The sequence below is a fragment of the Hyla sarda genome, chromosome 2 (genome assembly GCF_029499605.1).
Source record: "Hyla sarda isolate aHylSar1 chromosome 2, aHylSar1.hap1, whole genome shotgun sequence".
Taxonomy (NCBI): domain Eukaryota; kingdom Metazoa; phylum Chordata; class Amphibia; order Anura; family Hylidae; genus Hyla; species Hyla sarda.
Window position 1 is genome coordinate 481,599,559 of NC_079190.1, and position 24,576 is coordinate 481,624,134.

At 45.7% G+C, this 24,576-nt stretch overlaps 1 protein-coding gene across 8 annotated transcripts in view; it reads left to right on the plus strand.

Annotated features, from left to right (window-relative positions):
• Nucleotides 1-24,576, plus strand: part of SYNJ1 (synaptojanin 1) — a 145,429-nt gene that overhangs the window by 35,781 nt on the left and 85,072 nt on the right. For all 8 annotated transcript variants that reach the window (XM_056559478.1, XM_056559479.1, XM_056559482.1 and 5 more), the window contains exons 3-9: nucleotides 8,762-8,848; nucleotides 11,260-11,527; nucleotides 16,262-16,487; nucleotides 20,491-20,574; nucleotides 21,622-21,683; nucleotides 22,382-22,478; nucleotides 24,312-24,484. In XM_056559478.1, coding sequence (XP_056415453.1) covers nucleotides 8,762-8,848; nucleotides 11,260-11,527; nucleotides 16,262-16,487; nucleotides 20,491-20,574; nucleotides 21,622-21,683; nucleotides 22,382-22,478; nucleotides 24,312-24,484 — 997 coding nt within the window. The remainder of the gene's footprint in view (nucleotides 1-8,761; nucleotides 8,849-11,259; nucleotides 11,528-16,261; nucleotides 16,488-20,490; nucleotides 20,575-21,621; nucleotides 21,684-22,381; nucleotides 22,479-24,311; nucleotides 24,485-24,576) is intronic.

Consider the following 24,576-nt stretch of genomic DNA (forward strand, 5'->3'; position numbering starts at 1 on the left):
GCGGAATCGCCCCTCGCGGAATTCCACTAGCGCGATTCCGTCAGGCGGCTGCTACCGAAAATACTTCGGCAGTAGGACCACAGAGCACTGCGCCGTCACCATTGACAGCTATGAAGTACTCGCTGAATTCCGCGCAAAGAATGAACATGTTCTTTTATTTGTGCGGAACAATTTTAGCGGCGGAATTGTCCGCTGCTGAAATTCCACAGTGTGACCGGGTCTCGCGGAAGCCCCATTCACGCTGACTGTACTGTTCACTGCACGGAATTCCACTCTCGGAATTCCACGGGAATTCCGCAGTGTGAACGTACCCATGGAGAGCCACATTTTGGGTTCACTCCTTAACTGTATTGTCTTCTCTAAGACCAGGGCTACACAGTGACTTTGGTCACATGACAGCAGGTCACATCTAAGTCGCGCAACCAAAATAATTTGTGCTCCTCGGCTGTGGCTGTACAAATCGCACAGAAGTCACAAGTAGGTGGTAGTTGCGTGTGACTTGCATTCAGGTCAACGGTGGCAAAGTCACATGTGACCAGCAACCAAATATCTATCAAGGATTATTATCTTTTTTTTTTTTTTGTGATTTTCATGTTATGACAAATGCGACATCATTCACTAACATTATGATCGATGGCGAGGGATCTTCGCGTGACAAAAGTTGTCATGTAGCCCCAGCCCTGGGCAGTAGCAAGAGGTCTCCATCTATGTCCACAGTGTAATGTCTAGAAGAGCTTTTAACCCCTATAGTAACTGATATTGTTGTTGGAGGCTCAGATGTGTTACCCTACCCCCGCTATAGATAATATATTTAGTCCTCTGTGTTACGTGACACCTTCGGATGACACAAGTCTAGTGCATCTCGTGTAAGATAACATGTCAGATTTCCTTATAACCTTCCCTGAGGTAAACCTGGACCAACAAAGTGTAGGAAAATCAGACCTGTGCCCAGAACACCTCCCATGTACAAAACTACAACTCTCAGCATGACAGACGATCATGGGGGCCGACTGCTAGGCTGAGCGACCATAACTGCCAAGACGAGTATATCTCAGAATATCGGGGGCGAAGCACCCAGCGAGTAGAATTGGACCCTGTTCTGGAGATTGCCAAACCCCCATGATCGGACACTTGGCCCCTATCCTGTGGATAGGGGATCATTTAAAAAAAAAAAAAAAAGCTGGATAACCCCTTTAGCTACTGCTAGACTCCTCTGGTGGCGACTTAGGCTGGGTTGTGCACAACGGACACCTACGGGTCACAATGGGTTAAGGAGCGAAAAGATTAGGACATGCTGGATTTTTCTCCCGTAATTTGAACAGCTAGCTTAGCTCCTCTGAATGGAGCTCAACATGGCCTTATCTCCTCAAGAACAAAAAGATCGAATGACTGAACACCAACATGCCCGATCCTTTTCTTCCCCAACTTCATCTGTCGGGGAAAGATAGGCAGCCATATACAGTCAGCCACCAATTGTGCATGTTCTCCCACTTAAAAAGATGAGAGGCGCCTGTAATTTTCATCATAGGTTATAACCTCAACTATGAGAGACAGAATGAGAAAAAAATCCATCTGTGAGAGCCCGAAATCTTGCTTGTTTGTAGGTGACCAAATACTTATTTTCCACCATAAATTGCAAATTCTTTAAAGGGGTACTCCGCCCCTAGACATATTATCCCCTATCCAAAGGATAGGGGATAAGATGTCAGATCGCCGGGGGCCCTGCTGCTGGGGACCCCCAGGATCTCGGCTACGGCACTCCGTTATCATTATTGTACAGAGCAGACTCGCTCCGTGCGTAATGACCAGCGATACAAGGGTCGGAACATCGTTATGTAATGGCTCCGCCCCCTTGTGATGTAACAACCCGCCCCTTCAATACAAGTATGTGGGAGGGGGCGTGGTGTGATATCACGAGGGGGTGGAGCCGTGACATTCCAATGCTCCGGCCCCTGTATCGCTGGTCATTACGCACGGAGCGAGTCTGCTTTGTACAGTAATGATAGCGGGGCGCTGCAGCGGAGATCCTGGGGGTCCCCAGCAGCGGGACTCCGGCAATCTGACATCTTTTCCCCTATCCTTTGGATTGGGGATAAGATGTCTAGAGGCGGAGTACCCTTTAAAAATCAGACAATGTGATTTTATGTATTTTTTTCTCATTCTGTCTCTCAGAGTTGAGGTATACCTATGATGAAAATTACAGGCCTCTCTCATCTTTATAAGTGGGAGAACTTGCACAATTGGAGGCTGACTAAATACTTTTTTTCCCCCACTGTATATCAGATGGTTGGCCAGTTCCACCAAAATCTGATAATTTGGCCGATACATACTATGCATAGGAGCCTTAAAGGGTTACTCCACCCCTAGACATCTTATCCCCTATCCAAAGGATAGGGAATAAGATGTCTGATTGCGGGGGTCCCACTGTCGGGGACCCCCGCAATCTCTGCTGCGGCACCCAAGAAATCCGGTCCACGGAGCGAACGTCACTCCGTGCTGGATGACTGGCGATGCGGGGCAGAGGCTTGTGACATCACGGCCACGCCACGCTCGTGATGTCACGGCCACGCCTCCTCAATGCAAGTCTATGGGAGGGGGCGTGATGACCGTCACGCCCCCTCCCATAGACTTGCATTGAGGGGGCATGGCCATGATGTCACGAGTGGGGCGTGGCCATGATGTCACGAGCCTCCGGTGCTGAACCCGACACTCTAAACCAGGGGTCCTCAAACTACGGCCCGCGGGCCACATGCGGCCCGCCGAGGACATTTATCCAGCCTGCTGCTGCCTGGGACATATCTGTGTCCCGAAAGATGGTTTCGGGACACAGGGATGCAGTCTCGGAGACCCCGCGTTTACTTTAAAAAGGCAGGGGCCGCCGGGAAGGTGTTGCACGCAGGGACGTCACGGACACCGTGCGTGCGCCCATAGCAACGGAGCGCGGAGGAGCGGGGCAGCGATGAGGACGTGCGCTGGCCAGCTAGGTAAGTGTTACCAGCGGCACGTCAACTTCGGTGCTCCGACCACCGCTCCTGTTGTCCCCGGACTTACTGCTATGTCCGGACCGGAGAAGCGGTGGTCGGAGCACTGAAGTGGGGCAGAACACAGGCATACAGCCTCCAGCCATACACTGTATGGCTGGAGGCTGTATGTCTGTGGGGGAACTATACTGCACCTAATGTGGGGGAACTATACTGCACCTTATGTGGGGGAACTGTACTGCACCTTATGTGGGGGAACTATACTGCACCTAATGGGGGGCAATTGTACTGCCCCTAATGTGGGGGAATTGTACTGCCCTTAATGTGGGGGAATTGTACTGCCCTTAATGTGGGGGAATTGTACTGCCCTTAATGTGGGGGAATTGTACTGCACCTAATGTGGGGGATTTGTACTGCACCTAATGTGGGGGATTTGTACTGCACCTAATGTGGGGGATTTGTACTGCACCTAATGTGGGGGATTTGTACTGCACCTAATGTGGGGGAACTGTACTGCACCTAATGTGGGGGAACTGTACTGCACCTAATGTGGGGGAACTGTACTGCACCTAATGTGGGGGATTTGTACTGCACCTAATGTGGGGGATTTGTACTGCACCTAATGTGGGGGATTTGTACTGCACCTAATGTGGTGGAACTGTACTGCACCTAATGTGGGGGAACTGTACTTCACCTAATGTGGGGGAACTGTACTTCACCTAATGTGGGGGAACTGTACTTCACCTAATGTGGGGGAACTGTACTTCACCTAATGTGGGGGAACTGTACTTCACCTAATGTGGGGGAACTGTACTGCACCTAATGTGGGGGAACTGTACTGCACCTAATGTGGAGGAACTGTACTGCACCTAATGTGGGGGAACTGTACTGCACCTAATGTGGGGGAACTGTACTGCACCTAATTTGGGGGAACTGTACTGACCCTAATTTGGGGGAATTGTACTGCCCCTAATGTGGGGGAATTGTACTGCCCCTAATGTGGGGGAACTGTACTGCCCCTAATGTGGGGGAACTGTACTGCCCCTAATGTGGGGGAACTGTACTGCCCCTAATGTGGGGGAACTGTACTGCCCCTAATGTGGGGGAACTGTACTGCCCCTAATGTGGGGGAACTGTACTGCCCCTAATGTGGGGGAACTGTACTGCCCCTAATGTGGGGGAACTGTACTGCCCCTAATGTGGGGGAACTGTACTGCCCCTAATGTGGGGGAACTGTACTGCCCCTAATGTGGGGGAACTGTACTGCCCCTAATGTGGGGGAACTGTACTGCCCCTAATGTGGGGGAACTGTACTGCCCCTAATGTGGGGGAACTGTACTGCCCCTAATGTGGGGGAATTGTACTGCCCCTAATGTGGGGGAACTGTACTGCCCCTAATGTGGGGGAACTGTACTGCCCCTAATGTGGGGGAACTGTACTGCCCCTAATGTGGGGGAACTGTACTGCCCCTAATGTGGGGGAATTGTACTGCCCCTAATGTGGGGGAATTGTACTGCCCCTAAAGTGGGGGAATTGTACTGCCCCTAAAGTGGGGGAATTGTACTGCCCCTAATGTGGGGGAACTGTACTGCCCCTAATGTGGGGGAACTGTGCTGTGTACTTAAAGTGGTAGTCCACTAATAAGATATATAAGTGTGCATAGGAATTTGTTCATGTTTTGTTATCGTCCCGCCCTCCAACGGTCTGAGGGACCGTGAACTGGCCCCCCATTTAAAAAGTTTGAGGACCGCTGCTCTAAATGAATGCGGGGTACAGCATGGAAATTGCGAGGGTCTCCAACGGTGGGACCCTTGGATGGTGGATAAGATGTCTAGGGGTGGAGTACCCCTTTAAGGGTAAACACATATATAATGGTATTTCTGTATGTTTACTCATGGAAAATGCACCGAGATCCCCCCCCCCCACACACACACACACAGAAATTGTGGTGCAGATTTATACCTTTTTATTGTAAATGGACAAAGTGCCCAATGATTACACAGCCAAATCCACCTTCCACCTTCCACGTCCAGCTTTGGCAAATTATCAAATTCCGGATTACAGGAATTTGACTGTTGTACAGAACCTACTCCCTAATCCCCTGTTGTACAGCTGTACTGATGGTGTAGGAATCCTCTACGTCTCCGTGGAATAAGCGTCTAATCCATTCTGCGCACAGACGACACAGGCGGGGGGGGGGGGGGATGTGACAGATGGGGTTGGGCGGTGGTTCGTGTAGATGGGGAGGAGGCTGGGATTGTATACAGGGCTGTGCACCAGGAGATAACACTTATTCCCCTATATACGCTGAATCATGTCTCCCTGAATATAATGTTACATTCTATCAGGACCTAATAATACAATATCATGGGGATCTACTGCTTTACCTGGAATGATCACCGGTTCTGTGATCTACTATATGGCGGTAAAATCCTCAGTAATGAGCCCTTTAGGGGCTCGTTCACACTACGGAAATTCAGCCTGGATTCTGTGTGCTGCAGCCTCTTATAGAATTTGTTAGATAGAACAAGCTCAATCATCCGGGGGCAAGGAAGGTCCTGTCTGTCATTGAGCAAATCTGGATAATTTCTCGCCGAGATCGCGGATCCACGGAGCGAATTTGTCAATGAAATTCATTGCTTAATTTCCGTTGTTAGAACAGACCCTTTTAGGCCGGGTTCACATGGCAGAATTTCTGCACTGAATTCTTCATGAATTTAAAGCCAATACACTTCAATGGAATTCCCACAGCGGAAATTCTGCAGCAGAGATTCTGCTGCGTGAATGGGACAATGGAATCCCATTGAAGTGTATTGGCTATAAAAATTTTCATGCAGAATTTCTGCACTGAATTCTGCATGAATTTATAGCCAATACTCTTCAATACACATGCCAAATTTTTATGCAGAATTCGGTGCAGAAATACTGTCATGTGAAACCGGCCTTAGGCCACATTCAGACAGCAGAAACTCTGCATGGAATTCTGTATTAAAATTCTGCATTCATTTATAGCCAATACTCTTCAATGCACATGCCAAATTTTCATGCAGAATTCGGTGCAGAAATACTGCCGTGTGAAACCGGCCTTAGGCCACGTTCAGACAGCAGAAATTCTGCATGGAATTCTGCATGAATTTATAGACAATACACTTCGATGGGATTCCGCTGTCCCATTCACACTGCAGAGTTTCTGCTGCAGAATTTTTATTTCAGGAAGTCCATAGAAGCGAATTGGCTATAAGTTCATGCCGAATTTTCATGCAGAATTCAGTGCAAAAATTCTACCGTGTGAAACCGGCCTTAGGCCACGTTCAGACAGCAGAAATTCTGCATGGAATTCTGCATGAATTTATAGCCAGTACTCTTCAATACACATGCCAAATTTTCATGGTACAGAAATACTGCAGTGTGAAACCGGCCTTAGGCCACGTTCACACAGCAGAAATTCTGCATGAATTTATAGACAATACACTTCGATGGGATTCCGCTGTCCCATTCACACTGCGGAGTTTCTGCTGCAGAATTTCTATTTCAGGAATTCCATACAAGCGAATTGGCTATAAGTTCATGCCGAATTTTCATGCAGAATATAGTGCAAAAATTCTACCGTGTGAAACCGGCCTTAGGCCACGTTCAGACAGCAGAAATTCTGCATGGAATTCTGCATGAATTTATAGCCAGTACTCTTCAATACACATGCCAAATTTTCATGGTACAGAAATACTGCAGTGTGAAACCGGCCTTAGGCCACGTTCACACAGCAGAAATTCTGCATGAATTTATAGACAATACACTTCGATGGGATTCCGCTGTCCCATTCACACTGCGGAGTTTCTGCTGCAGAATTTCTATTTCAGGAATTCCATACAAGCGAATTGGCTATAAGTTCATGCCGAATTTTCATGCAGAATATAGTGCAAAAATTCTACCGTGTGAAACCGGCCTTAGGCCACGTTCAGACAGCAGAAATTCTGCATGGAATTCTGCATGAATTTATAGCCAGTACTCTTCAATACACATGCCAAATTTTCATGGTACAGAAATACTGCAGTGTGAAACCGGCCTTAGGCCACGTTCACACAGCAGAAATTCTGCATGAATTTATAGACAATACACTTCGATGGGATTCCGCTGTCCCATTCACACTGCGGAGTTTCTGCTGCAGAATTTCTATTTCAGGAATTCCATACAAGCGAATTGGCTATAAGTTCATGCCGAATTTTCATGCAGAATATAGTGCAAAAATTCTACCGTGTGAAACCGGCCTTAGGCCACGTTCAGACAGCAGAAATTCTGCATGGAATTCTGCATGAATTTATAGCCAGTACTCTTCAATACACATGCCAAATTTTCATGGTACAGAAATACTGCAGTGTGAAACCGGCCTTAGGCCACGTTCACACAGCAGAAATTCTGCATGAATTTATAGACAATACACTTCGATGGGATTCCGCTGTCCCATTCACACTGCGGAGTTTCTGCTGCAGAATTTCTATTTCAGGAATTCCATACAAGCGAATTGGCTATAAGTTCATGCCGAATTTTCATGCAGAATATAGTGCAAAAATTCTACCGTGTGAAACCGGCCTTAGGGTATATTCACACTACGGAATCTCTGTGAAATGGCGATTAGGAATTCTGCTCAGAGGCTTCGCTGCACTAATCCAACATTAGCGTGGCTGGGTCTTCCGCTGATCCGTTCACACTGCGGAAAATGACACTTACCGACAGTGATAATAGTTCTGGCAGTGGACGCTCAGGTGGAATCTCCAACCCGGGATAGCTCCGGGCAGAGATTCCGCAGTCTGAACATACCCTTACAGTACGGCTCACAGCAGATAAGCAGCAATTGTCCAATGCGCATCTGCACCTAAAGTGCTGTACAATGTGTGGGAATGAAGTTTAAAGGGGTATTTCAGGAAGAATTTATACATATATATATCAACTGCGTCCAGAAAGTTAAACAGATTTGTAAATTGCTTCTATTAAAAAATCTTAATCCTTCCAATAATTATCAGCTTCTGAAGTTGAGTTGTTCTTTTCTGCCTGGCAACAGTGCTCTCTGCTGACATCTCTGCTTGTCTCGGGAACTGCACAGAGTAGAGGAGGTTTTCTATGGAGATTTGCTTCTACTCTGGACAGTTCCCGAGACACGTGTCATCAGAGAGCACTTAGACAGAAAAGAACAACCTTAAATTCAGCAGCTCATAAGTACTGGAAGGATTAAGATTTTTTTTTATAGAAGTAATTTACAAATCTGTTTAACTTTCTGGCACCAGTTGATTTAAAAAATAAAAATAAAAGTTTTCCACTGGAGTACCCCTTTAGTCTTAAATTTTTGTGTCAAAGTCTGTAACATCACATGACCTGCCCTGAGCATTACATGGCGGCGCTACCTGCGGGTTGTCTGAAGTAGCGTTGGATAATGGTCTGTTATTATTTTCTGCACCCGGACAAGGTAAACTGAGACATCGGGCTGCTTCGTGTAGTCCGCCATTGTAGACTTGTCGCAGTCCGGACTGGTTTAGTCCTGTGCGGCGAGCTGTGTGTTGTGTCTCCGCAGAGAAGATTCGCCCTTCTGCCGCCTGCAACTCATCTTTTCTGACGATAACGCAAACATTACAAAACCTCTATTTACGTAGGAGCGGCGTGGTTTACTTTGTCTCATCCTTTGTCGTTTCTTCCGAGGGAAAAGAAAAAAATGTTTATACTGTTATATTTGGCTCTGTTAGTGTTTTTTAATCTCCTTTACACTTAGTAATTCTTCTTGACTTTTGCAGCGTCTGCGGAAAAGGAAGTCATTAAGAGCACGTACAGTAAAGTCATGGACGCCTACGGCCTCCTGGGAGTTCTCCGGTTAAATCTCGGTAAGAGAGCCTTGGCCTGTATATGGTTTTGTGGCATTGCGTGTTTTATAAAGCTGGGGCATTGCAAAACTACAACTCCCAGCATGCCCGGACAGCCTTCGGCTGTCCGGGCATGCTGGGAGTTGTAGTTTTGCAACAGCGGGAGGCACACTGTTGGAAACCTTGAATTAAACAGTCTAATAATCTGACATCATATCTAAAGTGACTGTCCCACTGGAGAGTCACAGGTTATCTAGGATTAAAGGAAAACATTTTTTTATTTTTTATTTTTTTATTTATTTATTTATTTTTTACAGATTTGTAAATTACTTTTATTTAAAACTCTTAATCCTTCCAGTACTTAAAGGGATATTCCAGGCAAAAACTTTTTTTTAATATATATATATATATCAACTGTCTCCAGAAAGTTAAACAGATTTGTAAATTACTTCTATTAAAAAAATCTTAATCCTTTCAGTACTTATGAGCTTCTGAAGTTAAGGTTGTTCTTTTCTGTCTAAGTCCTCTCTGCTGACACCTGTCTCGGGAAACGGCCAGTTTAGAAGAGGTTTGCTATGGGGATTTGCTTCTAAACTGGGCGTTTCCCGAGACAGGTGTCATCAGAGAGGATTTAGACAGAAAAGAACAACCTTAACTTCAGAAGCTCATAAGTAATGAAAGGATTAAGATTTTTTTAATATAAGTAATTTACACATCTGTTTAACTTTCTGGAGACAGTTGATTTATATATATAAAAAAAAGTTTTTGCCTGGAATACCCCTTTAACAGCTGCTGTGTGTTCCAGAGGAAGTTCTTTTCTTTTTAAATGTATTTTCTGTCTCACCACAGTGCTCTCTGCTGACACCTCTGTCCATTTTAGGAACTGTCCAAATCCCCATAACAAACCTCTCCTGCTCTGGACAGTTCCTGACATGGACAGAGGTGTCAGCAGAGAGCGCTGTGGTTAGACAGATAAGAACTACACAACTTCCTGTGGAGCAGCTGATAAGAACTGGAAGGAATAAGATTTTTAAATCGAATAAATAGAAGTAATTTACAAATCTGTTTAACTTTCTACAACAGTTGCAACAGTTGAATTAAAAACAAATGTTTTCCAGGGGGGTTCCCCTTTAAAAAAGCAGAGATGATTTTCTTCTAAAAACAGCTCCACACCTGTCCTCAGGTTGGGTGTGGTTTTGCAGCTTAGTTCCAGTGAAATGAATAAAGTCACATTGTAATACCACACACAACCTGAGGACAGGTGTGGCACTGTTTTCAGAGGAAATATTCGTGTTTTATTTATATCTATTCTGGCTTGCTGGGAGTTGCAGTTTTGCAACAGCTGGAGGCACATGGGTTGGGAAAACCTGCTCTAGAGCAAGTGTGGTGCAACATTCCTAGATTGTGAATAGAGGTGAGCGAACTTACAGTAAATTCGATTTGTCATGAACTACTCGGCTCGGCAGTTGATGACTTATCCTGCATAAATTAGTTCAGCCTTCAGATGCTCCGGAGGGCTGGAAAAGGTGGATACAGTTCTAGGAAAGAGTCTCCTAGGACTGTATCCACCTTTCCCAGCCCCCCGGAGCACCGGAAAGCTGAACTAATTTATGCAGGATAAGTCATCAACTGCCGAGCCGAGAAGTTCGTGACGAATCGAATTTACTGTAAGTTCGCTCATCTCTAATTGTGAATCATCCCAGCTCTCATACGGTTGTGTGTCGCCACAATGCTTATGTTCCTGGTGACAGGAATATGGGGGGGGGGGTTGCATGACGTCATGACCACAGCCGCCTTGACACAACGTTCTGAACAACAATTTTCAGAATGCCTGGTTGCTGCCTGGAGATCGCGTAGGGTCCCAACAGCTGGATACCCCAGAAATTAGACATCTTGTGCCGTATCCATTGAATAGGAGATAAGATGTCCAGGGGCGGAGTACCCCTTTAAAGCATAGATATGTTACTCACTAGGTCATTCAGATGCTTTACATGTCTTTTTTTGTGTGTCTAGCTTCTGTATTGGTTCACAATTCCTTTGTTCTGCTGCTCACTCATTCTGACATCCACTGCTCAGGAAGGGGCGTGTACGAGGCAAGCACTGAGCCCGCCCTGCAGTCACTTAATCCCCGAGTCTGCTGTGCTGGGTTTATTGATCTATTCACCGCAGGCTGCTCTGTAACCCCCTCCTCTCCATTCTCAGGATGCAGTCTGATAGGACAGGAGTGAGCACATAGGACTTTGTCCCAGCCTGTGCTTCAGCTGGAACAAAGAGGATGAACATATAAAAAGTTTGTGAATCTGGCAGTGCCCCTTTAAGAGCCGATAGCACCCAAGTATTTTTCTTCTGTCAATTAATTTGTTTACTGTATTTTTTTACTGTGATTTTAAGCAGTTTACATGATGCTGATTTATCTTTCCTGTTGTTTTCAGGGGAAACCATGTCCTATTACGTGGTGGTCGTCACGGGGTGTATGTCTGTAGGAAAGATTCAGGACTCAGAAGTGTTCCGGGTCACCTCCACAGAGTTCATCTCTTTAAGAATGGACCCGACAGACGAAGATCGGATATCTGAAGTCCGCAAGGTCCTAAACTCCGGCAGTTTTTACTTTGCGTGGTCTTCTACAGGTGTCAGTCTGGACCTCAGCCTCAATGCTCACCGGAGTACACAGGAACAAAGAACAGACAACCGCTTCTTCTGGTGGGTCTGTCTATGTTACTTCCAACATCTCTTAAAGGGGTACTCCACTGCAAACTTTTTTTTTTTTTTTTTTTTTTTTTTTAAATCAACTGGTGCCAGAAAGTTAAAAAGATTGGTAAATTACTTCTATTAAAAAATCTTAATCCTTCCAGTACTTATCATCTACTGCATACTACAGAGAAAGTTATTTTCTTTTTGGATTTCTTTTCTGTCTGACCACAGTGCTCTCTGCTGACACCTCTGTCCATGTCAGGAACTGTCCAGAGCAGGATAGGTTTGCTATGGGGATTTTCTCCTGCTCCGGATAGTTCCTGGCATGGACAGAGGTGTCAGCAGAGAGCACTGTGGTCAGACAGAAAAGAAATGTAAAGAGAAATAACTTCCTCTGGAGCATACAGCAGCTGATAAGTGCTGGAAGGGTTAAGATTTTTTAATAGAAGTAATTTACAAATCTGTATAACATTCTGGCACCAGTTGATGTAAAAAAAAAAAAAATTCCTCCGGAGTACCCCTTTAATGTATTGAAGTTACTTTGCAAAGCAGGGGATGCTGGTGGGTATAAGGGCTAGAGGTGACATCAGCAATCTACTCTGCTTTGTCCAGGATAAGTAGGTACAAAGCTAGGGTAGTAAACTTAAAGGGGTACTCCACCCCTAGACATCTTATCCCCTATGCAAAGGATAGGCGATAAGATGTCTGATCGCGGGGGGTCCCGCCGCTGGGAGTTGTAGTTTTGCAACAGCAGGAGGCACCCTGGTTGGGAAACACTGCTTTAAAGGAGTACTCCGCCCCTAGACATCTCATCCCCTATCCATAGATACAAGTCTATGGGAGGGGGTGTGATGGTTGCCACGCCCCCTCCCATAGACTTGCATTAAGGGGGCGGGCTGTGGTGTCACGAGGGGGCGGAGCCGTGAGGTCACCATGCTCTGGCCCCTGTATCGCCCGTCATTGAGCACAGAGCGAGTTTTCTCTGTGCAGTGATGACAGCGGGGTGCTGCAGCCGAGATCGCGGGGGTCCCCAGCGGCGTGACCCTGGGCAGAGTAACCCTTTAAAGCAGTGTTTCCCAACCAGGGTGCCTCCAGCTGTTGCAAAACTACAACTTGTAGTTTTGCAACAGCTGGATGCACCCTGGTTAGGAAACATTGACTTAAAGACTCTGGGACTTTATTTAATTTTTTTTCTCATATAGTGCAGCATAGGCCATTATTAGAAAATAATGTAGTGGTTCTTGTGTATGCCTTGTGCTTACCTGTTTTAGGTGATGTGGCAGGCATGAGACTTCAGCCATACTTATTGCACACAAAATCACAGAAAATATTTCCTGATACAGCCTCCATTTCCCATGAATCTTCTGGCTTTGCAGAGAGAGGGGGTGGAGTTTATGATCTCCTGGTGGTCTAATTGCCTGTCTAGACTTCAGCAGCTGAGATCCATAAGTGGGTTGAGGTCAGTTTACATTATGTGCAGTTTTAATGAGTTTTCTCAGTGTGTTAAATAAATCTATAGAGGTTTTATATAGATTCGATTATTTTCAGTCTGTGTTCACGTGTTGCATTTTTGTAGCTTTTGTGACCACGTTTTGCTGTGATTTTCCAAAATTGATGTTAAATGATGCATTTTTACTGCATTGCGCAATCACTGCAAGATACCTACATTGTCCTTCAATTTCAGACAAATGATATTTAAAAAAATGTAGAAACACTGCAGCAAAATGTGAAGTGTGAACACAGCCTCATGGGAGGTGCATAACTACTATATATCCTAATCCAGCAGCAGTATACAGATCCTGATTGAGAGGGATCTGTGAGCTGCTAGGAGGGATCTTATATGTAATTATGTCATCCTGAGTCAGCTGACCGAGAACTGACCACTTCCTCTGACACCTTATACACTGTGATTTTCTTTGTGACTGGTGATCACATGACCCAGTTACAGTAAGGCCCTGCATGGATGCATCTGTGCTAGAATGAAACAAATTGTGCTGTAGGATTAGGATGATGAGTGTGCATGATATGGGCAACAACCCCACCCCCCCCCCCAAAAAAAAAAAAAAAAAAACTGCCTCAGGTGAGGGAAAAGCAAGCAACACCCCTGGAATAATAACAGATCCTCTGCAGGCCTGGTTAGGACAGCAGGTGGATACATCACCCGTTCAACCAGTTTTGTGCAGTGCCTGGAAACACAGATGAGTCCTCCTCTATCCCCGTGAGGCCCGAGGCAGATCTCTAGGTATACAGCTCTGAGGATAGGAGAGGCTGCGGGTTGTATACAGCTCTGATGATAGGAGAGGCTGCGGGTTGTATACAGCTCTTAGGATATGAGAGGCTGCGGGTTGTATACAGCTCTGAGGATGTGAGAGGCTGTGGGTTGTATACAGCTCTGAGGATAGGAGAGGCTGCGGGTTGTATACAGCTCTGAGGATAGGAGAGGCTGCGGGTTGTATACAGCTCTGATGATAGGAGAGGCTGCGGGTTGTATACAGCTCGGAGGATAGGAGAGGCTGCGGGTTGTATACAGCTCTGATTATATGAGAGGCTGTGGGTTGTATACAGCTCTGAGGATATGAGAGGCTGATGGTTGTATACAGCTCTGAGGATATGAGAGGCTGCGGGTTGTATACAGCTCTGAGGATAGGAGAGGCTGCGGGTTGTATACAGCTCTGAGGATAGGAGAGGCTGCGGGTTGTATACAGCTCTGAGGATAGGAGAGGCTGCGGGTTGTATACAGCTCTGAGGATAGGAGAGGCTGCGGGTTGTATACAGCTCTGAGGATATGAGAGGCTGCTGGTTGTATACAGCTCGGAGGATAGGAGAGGCTGCGGGTTGTATACAGCTCTGATTATATGAGAGGCTGTGGGTTGTATACAGCTCTGAGGATATGAGAGGCTGCGGGTTGTATACAGCTCTGAGGATATGAGAGGCTGCGGGTTGTATACAGCTCTGAGGATAGGAGAGGCTGCGCGTTGTATACAGCTCTGAGGATAGGAGAGGCTGCGGGTTGTATACAGCTCTGAGGATATGAGAGGCTGCGGGTTGTATACAGCTCTGAGGATATGAGAGGCTGCGGGTTGTATACAGCTCTGAGGATATGAGAGGCTGTGGGTTGTATACAGCTCTGAGGATAGGAGAGGCTGCGGGTTGTATACAGCTCGGAGGATAGGAGAGGCTGCGGGTTGTATACAGCAGCATTTGCCTACAGGGTACGTAGCTTACACTGTCAGATAATCTCATTCTCTCATAAGAATAAAGGTGAAACAGATCTGTGTAAGTCCTGTACTGGGAGTCGTCTTCAGATGTTTTGGAGTAAGGAAACTTACATTACTGTCATATAAAAAGAAAAAAAACCTTTTGACATGTGAAAAGTTTAGATGACACTGGGTGTCACTCCTGAGACCTGCAGCGATCGTAAGTTATAAGCCGGTGAAGTGCACAGAACGTTCTTCATTTCCCGGCCGGCCGCTCCATCTCAGCATAGACTAATGAGTCTAATGTTACTCGCTTATAACTCAACATCCAATCTAATACTTTTCTTTTTCAACTACTCCCAGTTACCATTACAATCCTTTTTTTGTTTTTTGACAGCAGAGGGGGTCTTAGGCTTTGTTAAAGGGGAACTCCGCCCCTAGACATTTTATCCTCTATACAAAGGATAGGAGATAAATTGTCTGATCGCAGGGGTCCCATCGCTGGGGACCTCCGTGATCTCCTTGCTGCAACCGGCATTCGTTTAGAGTATCGGGTGCAGCGCCGGAGGCTCATGATGTCACAGCCACACCCCCTCAATGCAAGTCTATGGGAGGGGGCACGCCCCCTCCCATAGACTTGCATTGAGGGGGCGTGGCATCTCGAGCCTCCACCCCGCATAGCCAGTCATCTGGCACAGAGTGAAGTTTGCTCCGTGTGCCGGATTTCTGGGGTGCCGCAGCCGAGATGGCAGGGGTCCCCAGACATCTTTTGCCCTATCTTTTTAGATAGGGGATAAGATGTCTAGGGGCAGAGTACCCCTTTAAAGGAAAATTGTCAACTTTCTCCCCCCACTAACCAGCGGTACTGGCTGGTAGTGCGGGGGACACTGATCAGTTTGATGCTTACCGTGCCTGGATCCGCCGTGCGTTCTGCCGTAATCTTCTATTTTCGGTATATACTAATGAGTTGCTAACTGGCACTGGCCGGGCTAACTGGCACTCTGACGTCCTTGCCGCCTGCCGCAGCGCCGCCCAGCTCATCAATATTCCTCCCCTCCCTCCGCCTCTCCCTCTTCTCCCTACTCTGTAATGAAGAGAGAGGGGAGGAATATTAATGAGCTGGGCCGCGCTGCGGCAGACGGCACTGAGGTCAGAGTGCCAGTTAGCCCAGCCAGTTCCAGTTAGTAACTCATTAGCATATACCGAAAATAGAAGATTACGTCAGAACGGCTCGGCGGATCCAGGCACGGTAAGCATCAAACTCATCAGCATCCCCCGCACTACCAGCCAGTACCACTGGTTAGTGCGGGGGGAGAAAGCTGACAGTTTTCCTTTAAGCGTTGGGCTAAAGTCAAGCATTAGGCCCTCAATAACACTCGTAATTAAGATATGCCGCCAGTAGTTCAGTACGGTACTGCTGTTTCGAACAGGTGCTCTGCGGCAGTACTGCTTGTCAGGACCCCGCTGATCAGCTCTTGGCCTATCCTAGGTTCAGCATCAGATGTTACCGTTATAATATTCCCCTTTTTGTCCTCTTCTCCTCCAGGAACCAGTCTCTGCACCTGCACCTGAAGCACTATGGGGTGAATTGTGACGAATGGCTGCTGCGCCTCATGTGCGGGGGAGTGGAGATTCGGACTATTTATGCCGCTCACAAGCAGGCCAAGGCTTGTATCATCTCCCGTCTCAGCTGTGAGCGAGCTGGGACCAGGTTCAATGTACGGGGCACGAACGATAATGGACAAGTGGCGAATTTTGTTGAAACCGAGCAGGTGAGTTGACACTCCGGTACTCTGTAACAGAGCCTAAGGGTGTGTTCACACTTATTTGCGCGGAATTCTCGCTGAAAAATCCGCTCAAAAATGACCGTTTTGTGCGCAGAATTCCGCACAGAAATCAGTGTGGAATTCAGCGGGGCATAGGAGATTTATAAATATATATATATATATATATATATATATATATATATATATATATATATTTAGTTTTTTTTCGGGAATTATGCGCGGACTGATTGTGTGGCGGACTGATTTCTTTTTTTTACATAGACTTCTATGGGGTTAGGACACGAAGTCCGCATGAAGAAAGAACATGTTCATTCTTCATGCTGAACGGAATTCAGTGACAGAACTCCGCTAGCGGAAATACCTCAGTGTGAACTGCGGAGCAGAAATGTCATTACTTAATATGGGGTTGTTCACTGCTGAATGAATTGGAGAGGAATAAGTGAGCAGAATTACTCGTGGAAATTCCTCTCCCTCTTCCCATAGCAACCAATCAGATCGCTTCTTTCATTTTTAACAAGGCCTCTGCAAAATGAAAGAAACAATCTGATTGGTTGCTATGGGAAACTGGACAAACTTTTCCTCTGCACAGGTTTCGATACATCTCCCCCTTAGTCACTAGGGAGGAGATTTATCAAAACCAGTGCAAAGGAAAAGTTGCCCAGTTTCCCATAGCAACCAATCAGATTGTTTCTTTCATTTTGCAGAGGCCTTGTTAAAAATGAAAGAAGCGATCTGATTGGTTGCTATGGGCAACTGGAAAACCAGTGCAAAGGAAAAGTTGCCCAGTTGCCTATAGCAACCAATCAGATTGTTTCTTTCATTTTGCCGAGGCCTTGTTAAAGGGGTACTCCGGTGAAAACCTTTTTTCTTTTAAATCAACTGGCTCCTGAAAGTTAAACAGATTTGTAAATTACTTCTATTAAAAAATCTTAATCCTTTCTGTACTTATTAGCTGCTGAATACTACAGAGGAAATTTTTTTCTTTTTGGAATGCTCTCATCACGAGCACAGTTCTCTCTGCTGACATTATTATAATAATAATAATAAGTCTTTATTTATTTATTGTTGTCCTCAGTGGGATTTGAATCCAAGGCCCCAGCGCAGCAAGGCAGCAGTGCTAACCACTGAGCCACCATGCTGCCAAACAGATTCGTAAATTACTTCTATTAACAAATCTTAATCCTTCCTGTATTTATTAGCTGCTGAATACTACAGAGGAAATTCTTTTCTTTTTGGGATTCTCTCTGATGACATCACGACCACAGTGCTCTTTGCTGACGTCATTATAATAATAATAATAACTCTTTATTTATTGTTGTCCTTAGTGGGATTTGAACCCAAGGCCCCAGCACAGCAAGGCAGCAGTGCTAACCACTGAGCCACCATGCTGCCCTTAGCATACATCTGCTATGCACGGTTGCTAAAATGGACAGAGATGTCAGCAGAGAGCACTGTGCTCGTGATGTCATCAGTGTTCCAAAAAGAAAGGAATTTACTCTGTAGCATTCAGCAGCTAATAAGTACCGGAAGGATTAAGATTTTTTAATAGAAGTAATTTGCAAATCTGTTTAACTTTCTGGCACCAGTTGATTTAAAAGAAAAAAGGTTTTCACCAGAGTACCCCTTTAAAGAAGTGTTTACCATCCAGTGGACATCCAGGTGTTTTAAAACTACAATTCCCAGCATGCCCGGACAGCCTTCGGCTGTCCGGGCATGCTGGGAATTGTAGTTTTAAAACAGCTGAAGGCCCACTGGTTGGAGAACACTGATTTAAAGGGTCTTTCCAGGTATACACAATGACAGCCTGTCTTATGTATCAGCTATCAATGTGGAAATGCCACTACAAATACTATGAAAAATTATTAAAAGTCCTATCTGGTACAGACATCCAAATCCCCTGCATAGATGCAGGGAGCCCAAATGTTACGTTTTGCACTTATGTCTGTGCATCAACTTAGAAGATGGTTTTTGTCCCTGTTGTTTAACCCCTGCTTTTACCTTATTCCCTTCTGGAAGTTTCTCCCATTTGCACACAGGATCTTTGGAGCTCAGCCAGAGTGACCATTGGGTTTTCGGTCACCTCTCTTACCAAGACCCTTCTCCCCAGATAACTTAGTTTGGTTGGCAGCAGCTAAAGGGTAGGGTTACACCGATCCCCAGGTGACCCTACCCATATTGTGCCTCCAGCTGTTGTCGAAACCACCCACACCCGCCCCCTGGCCTGCTCGCAGGGTCAATCCGCCACTCCGAGCAGCCACACTGGGGGCCGGTGGGTCGCCAAGTACACTCAGAGATCGTCTCTACACCGTGATGTCTGAGTGTACTCGGTGACTTGCCGGCCGCCAGTGTGGCTGCTTAGAGCGGCGGATTGCCACTGCGGGCAGGCCAGGGGGCGGGTGATTCCGGCAACAGTTGGAGACGCAATATGGGTTGGGTCACCGGCGGTATAATACGCTGTGGATCTGTTACTTGTGACCCTACCGAAAGGAAGAGTCCTGATTGTTCCAAGCTTCTTCCACTAAGAATTATGGAGGTCACTGTGCTCTTGAAAACTTTCAGTATAGTAGAATTTTTTTTACCCCTTGTCTAGATCTGTGCCTTCACACAATCCTGGCTCTGAGCTGTACAGTCAGTTCCTTCCCGCTCATGGCTTGATTTTTGCTCTGTTAACCCCTTAACGACGCAAGACTTATATTTACGTCCTGCGCCAGCTCCCGCTATGTGAAGCACGCTCAGGGGCTGAGCGCGCTTCAAACCTGGCGGGTCCCAGTTGCTATCAGCAACCGGGACCCGCGACTAATGACGGACATTGCCGATCGGGCTGATGTTCAGTATTAACCCTTTAGACGCCGCAATGGAGAAAACTGTTGCCAGTTAGCCTCAGTGGGCTCTTCAGGACCGCCGCAGTGAAATCGCGGCCTCCCAAACAGCTGAGAAGACAGCGGGAGGCTTCTTAACTTGCTTCCCGCCGTCCGATTGTCGCTCTGCTGCTCCGTGCCTGAGATCCAGAGCACTGAGAACACTGATCAGTGTTATGCTATGGCGTAGCGTTATGATTCTTAGATGGTGATGAGGAATAAATGAAAATGGAAAAATCCTGAGTCCTTAAGGGGATATACATTGTCAGGTTTGAGACTTTATAAAGACAGGGCTGTGGCCTGAGCCTGCTGGAGCGCCCTCGGGGTCACAGGCCAGGTGAGAAATGGCAAAGCTGGGGTTCAGAGGGGGGTGGAATTATGTGGCACAGGGGGTTATAAAGCAGGGGGGGGGCATTTGTACTGGTACAGGAGGGGATAATGGGGGGAATGAAATCACACAAGGGGGGATCGGGGGGGGGGGGGAGAGAGGTGGCACTGGGGGTGATGAGGGGGGATTGAAATTTCACAGGAGGGATCAAGAGTGGGGGTAATGTTAGCACAGGGGTGGTCAAGAGAGGGGGCTGGTGACTTGGCACAGGGAGGGTTCGAGGGGGGGAATGAAGTGGCATGGGGGGGGGGGGGGGGATGAAAATGGCCCAGGGGTGATGAAAGGGGGGGGGGGGGATGAAATGGTACAAGGCGGTATCAGCCGCATTAGTAGTGCTGATTATGGATACTGGTATCACGTTGTGCATTGTTACACGCGCAATGAGAAACGTGCAGTTGGCGGTGTGGCGAGGGATGGGTCACCAAACTATGCCCGTCTAAAAAAGGGTGTCATAAAAAGGGGTCTGACTACTTATGTACATTCTGAAATTACATTTTTCCTTAGTACATTTGCAAACATTTCTAAAATTCTGTTTTCGCGTTCGCATCATAAGGGTATTGAACGCAGAATGATAAGGAGGAAAATGTTATTTATTTATTTTAGCCCAAGGCCGCAACATAACAAAATGTGGAAAAAAAGTGAAAGGGTCTGTGTGTGTATACAGGGAGAGCTCTGTCAGCGGGAAGCTATATCCAATGTTATTATTAGCCGGTGCGCTGACAGACGTATTGTTCTCCCGCAGGTGATCTACCTCGATGACTACGTGTCGTCATTTATACAAATAAGGGGGTCAGTGCCGCTGTTTTGGGAGCAGCCCGGTTTGCAGGTAAGTGTTAATCAGAATTAACAATTTAGTATAACTAGCACTTTAGGAGACTAACGAATGCCCCAGAAAGTGTTTATGTTGTTTTAATGTAAATTAATATTTATAGCAAAGATCCAAATTCAACCAGTGTGCCTCCAGCTGTTGCAAAACTACAACTACCAGCATGCCCGGACAGCCTACGGCTGTCCGGGCATGCTGGTAGTTGTAGTTTTGCAACAGCTGGAGGTACACTGGTTGAATTTGGATCTTTGCTATAAATATTTATTTACATGCTAGGGGTTGTAGTTTTGCAACAGCTGGAGGCACACTGTTTGGGAAACAGTGCACTAGATAGTTGATGAATAGACGATAGTATTCAGTGTAGAATAAGACCCATTTTCTGCATGATAACAGCCTATAAAGAGTACTGCTTCCCTATACTACTAAAAAGACTGTGTCTTCACAACAACTTTGAGGTGCAACACTTGATATGTTAAAGGGGTACTCCGGTGGAAACATTTTTTTTTTTTTTTTTTTCAACTGGTGCCAGATAGTTAAACAGATTTGTAAATTACTTCTATTAAAAAAAATCTTCATCCTTCCAGTACTTATCTTTTTGGAACACACAGCTCTCTGCTGACATCATGACCACATAGCTCTTTGCTGACATCTCTGTCCATTTTAGGAACTGTCCAGAGCAGCAAATGTTTGCTATGGGGATTTTCTTCTACTCTGGACAGTTCTTAAAATGGACAGAGATGTCAGCAGAGAGCACTGTGGTCATGATGTCAGCAGAGAGCTCTGTGTTCCAAAAAGAAAAGAATTTCCTCTGTAGTATTCAGCAGCTAATAAGTACTGGAAGGATTAATATTTTTTAATAGAAGTAATTTGCAAATCTGTTTAACTTTCTGGCACCAGTTGATAAAAAAAAATAAAGGTTTCCACCGGAGTACCCCTTTAAGGCAGTGTTTCCCAAGCAGGGTGCCTCCAGCTGTTGCAAAACTACAACTCCCACCATGCCCGGACAGCCTTTGGCCACAACTCATCGTATTGTACCTTCTTTTGCAGGTTGGATCTCACCGTGTAAGGATGTCCAGAGGCTTTGAGGCCAATGCTCCAGCATTTGACAGGTATGTGCGGTAATCTTGAGCTACATTGCTTTATTACAGTACACAGTTTGTGTGTAGATCACTGAGGATTATATAGACTGGTATCTTCAAATTTTGGCAGGAAATGCCCCAATTTATACACCAAGCGTTCAGCCCCTTACATATACACTGAATGCCATACAGTTGCAGGTTGCATACACTATCAATTTGCATTTAAAAAAAAAAAAAGTACCGTATAATTTTATTTATTTATTTTAGTTTTATTTTTTTTTATTTGCTTGCACCTATATATACACATGAAGAATGCAGACTCATACCATAAACACTCTACCAACATGCGCTGGACCCATTATACCCTATATATGGAAAGTTTTTGGGGAGTATACACTGACTGTAATGAAGGAACTAGATACTGTAATATACACTGATGAGGACTGACAAACCTGATACCACTTTAATGGTAAGAATTCCCAATAATTTCCTTCTGTATCTGTGCACTACACTGGAGGTTCCTTATGCCCAGCAGTAGCGCTGGAGTAAGTACTAGTGATTTGCCTGGCTCTATTGCACTATAGGGAAAAAAGGATAGGATTCAGCAGATACCTGCTGCTGTGACACTGCCTTTTATATATATAGATCTATATAGATTAATATCATGGCTAAGAGTTTTATGTGTACTGTGCACTGTTGCTTCACGTTCATCTTTCTTTTCATATCAGGCATTTTCAAACACTAAAGAGACTTTATGGCCGGCAAGTGGTTGTCAATCTTCTCGGGTCCAAGGAGGGAGAAACCATGCTTAGCAAAGCCTTTCAGGTAAGCGTGTTTTTCACCCTAGAAGTACAGCGGGGCAATAAAGTATTTAGTCAGCCACCAATTGTGCTAAAGTTCTCCAACTTAAAAAGATGAGCGAGGCCTGTAATTTTCATCATAGATATACCTCAACTGTGAGAGACAGAATGAGAAAAAAAAAATCCAGAAAATCACATTGTCTGATTTTTTTAAAGAATTTATTTGCAAATTATGGTGGAAAATAGCTCATCTCAATACTTTGTTATATACCCTTTGTTGGCAATGACAGAGGTGAAATGTTTTCTGTAAGTCTTCACAAGATTTTCACACACTGTTGCTGGTATTTTGGCCCATTCTTCCATGCAGATCTCCTCTAGAGCAGTGATGTTTTGCGGCTGTCACTGGGCAACATGGACTTTCAACTCCCTCCAAAGGTTTTCTAGGGGGTTGAGATCTGAAGACTGGCTAGGCCACTCCAGGACCTTGAAATGCTTCTTACGAAGCCACTCCTTTGTTGCCCAGACGGTGTGTTTGGGATCATTGTCATGCTGAAAGACCCAGCCACATTTCATCTTCAATGCCCTTGCTGATGGAAGGAGGTTTTCACTCAATATCTCACCATACATGGCCCCATTCATTCTTTCCTTTACACCGATCATTAATTCTGGTCCCTTGGCAGAAAAACAGCCACAAAGCGTGATGTTTCCACCCCCATGCTTCACAGTAGGTATGGTGTTCTTTGGATGCAACTCAGCATTCCTTCTCCTCCAAACACAACGAGTTGAGTTTTTACCAAAAAAAAAACTTTGGTTTCATCTGACCATATGACATTCTCCCAAACCTTTTCTGGATCATCCAAATGCTCTCTAGCAAACTTCAGACGGGCCCGGACATGTACTGGCTTAAGCAGGGGGACACGTCTGGCACTGTACAATTTCAGTTCCTGACGGCGTAGTGTGTTACTGATGGTAGCCTTTGTTACTTTGGCCCCAGCTCTCTGCAGGTCATTTACTGGGTCCCCCACGTGGTTCTGGGATATTTACTCACCGTTCTTGTTATCATTTTGATACCACCGGGTGAGATCTTGCGTGGAGCCCCAGATCGAGGGAGATTATCACTGGTCTTGTATGTCTTCCATTTTCTAATAATTGCTCCCACAGTTGATTTCTTCACACCAAGCTGCTCGCCTATTGCAGATTCAGTCTTCCCAGCCTGGTGCAGGTCTACAATTTTGTTTCTGGTGTCCTTCGACAGCTCCTTGGTCTTGGCCATAGTGGAGTTTGGAGTGTGACTGTTTGAGGTTGTGGACAGGTGTCTTTTATACTGATAACAAGTTCATACAGGAGCCATTAATACAGGTAACGAGTGGAGGACAGAGGAGACTCTTAAAGAAGTTGTTACAGGTCTGTGAGAGCCAGAAATCTTGCTTGTTTGTAGGTGACCAAATACTTATTTTCCACCATAATTTTCAAATAAATTCTTTAAAAATCAGACAATGTGACTTTATGGATTTTTTTTCTCATTATGTCTCTCATAGTTGAGGTATACCTATGATGAAAATTACAGGCCTCTCTCATCTTTTTAAGTGGGAGAATTTGCACAATTGGTGGCTGACTAAATACTTTTTTCCCCCCACTGTATATCCTTACTGTAAAGCTGTGCTTCCCAACCAGTGTGCCTCAAGTTGTTGCAAAACTACACCTCCCAGCATGCCGAGACAGCCAACGGCTCCCATGCTGGAATTTGTCGTTTTGCAACAGCTGGAGGCACACTTGCTGGGAAACACTGCTGTAGAGGCATGTTCATTTTATAAGGATTGTATCGTAATGCTTGTTGCCCCTTATGTCTTTTCTGCAGAGTCATCTGAAGGCATCAGAGCATGTGTCCGATATCCTGATGATAAATTTTGACTACCATCAGATGGTTCGAGGAGGCAAAGCTGAGAAACTCCACAGCATCCTAAAGCCCAAATTAGCCAGTTTCCTGGAGGATTGCGGCTTTTTTTCCATGGATAAAGATGGAGTTCACAGGTCTGACTACTGATCTCCTGTGAATGTAGTCCACATCTACACAATTAACGCCATTTAGTTTTGCTTACCTCTTTTTACTGATGTGGAAGGCA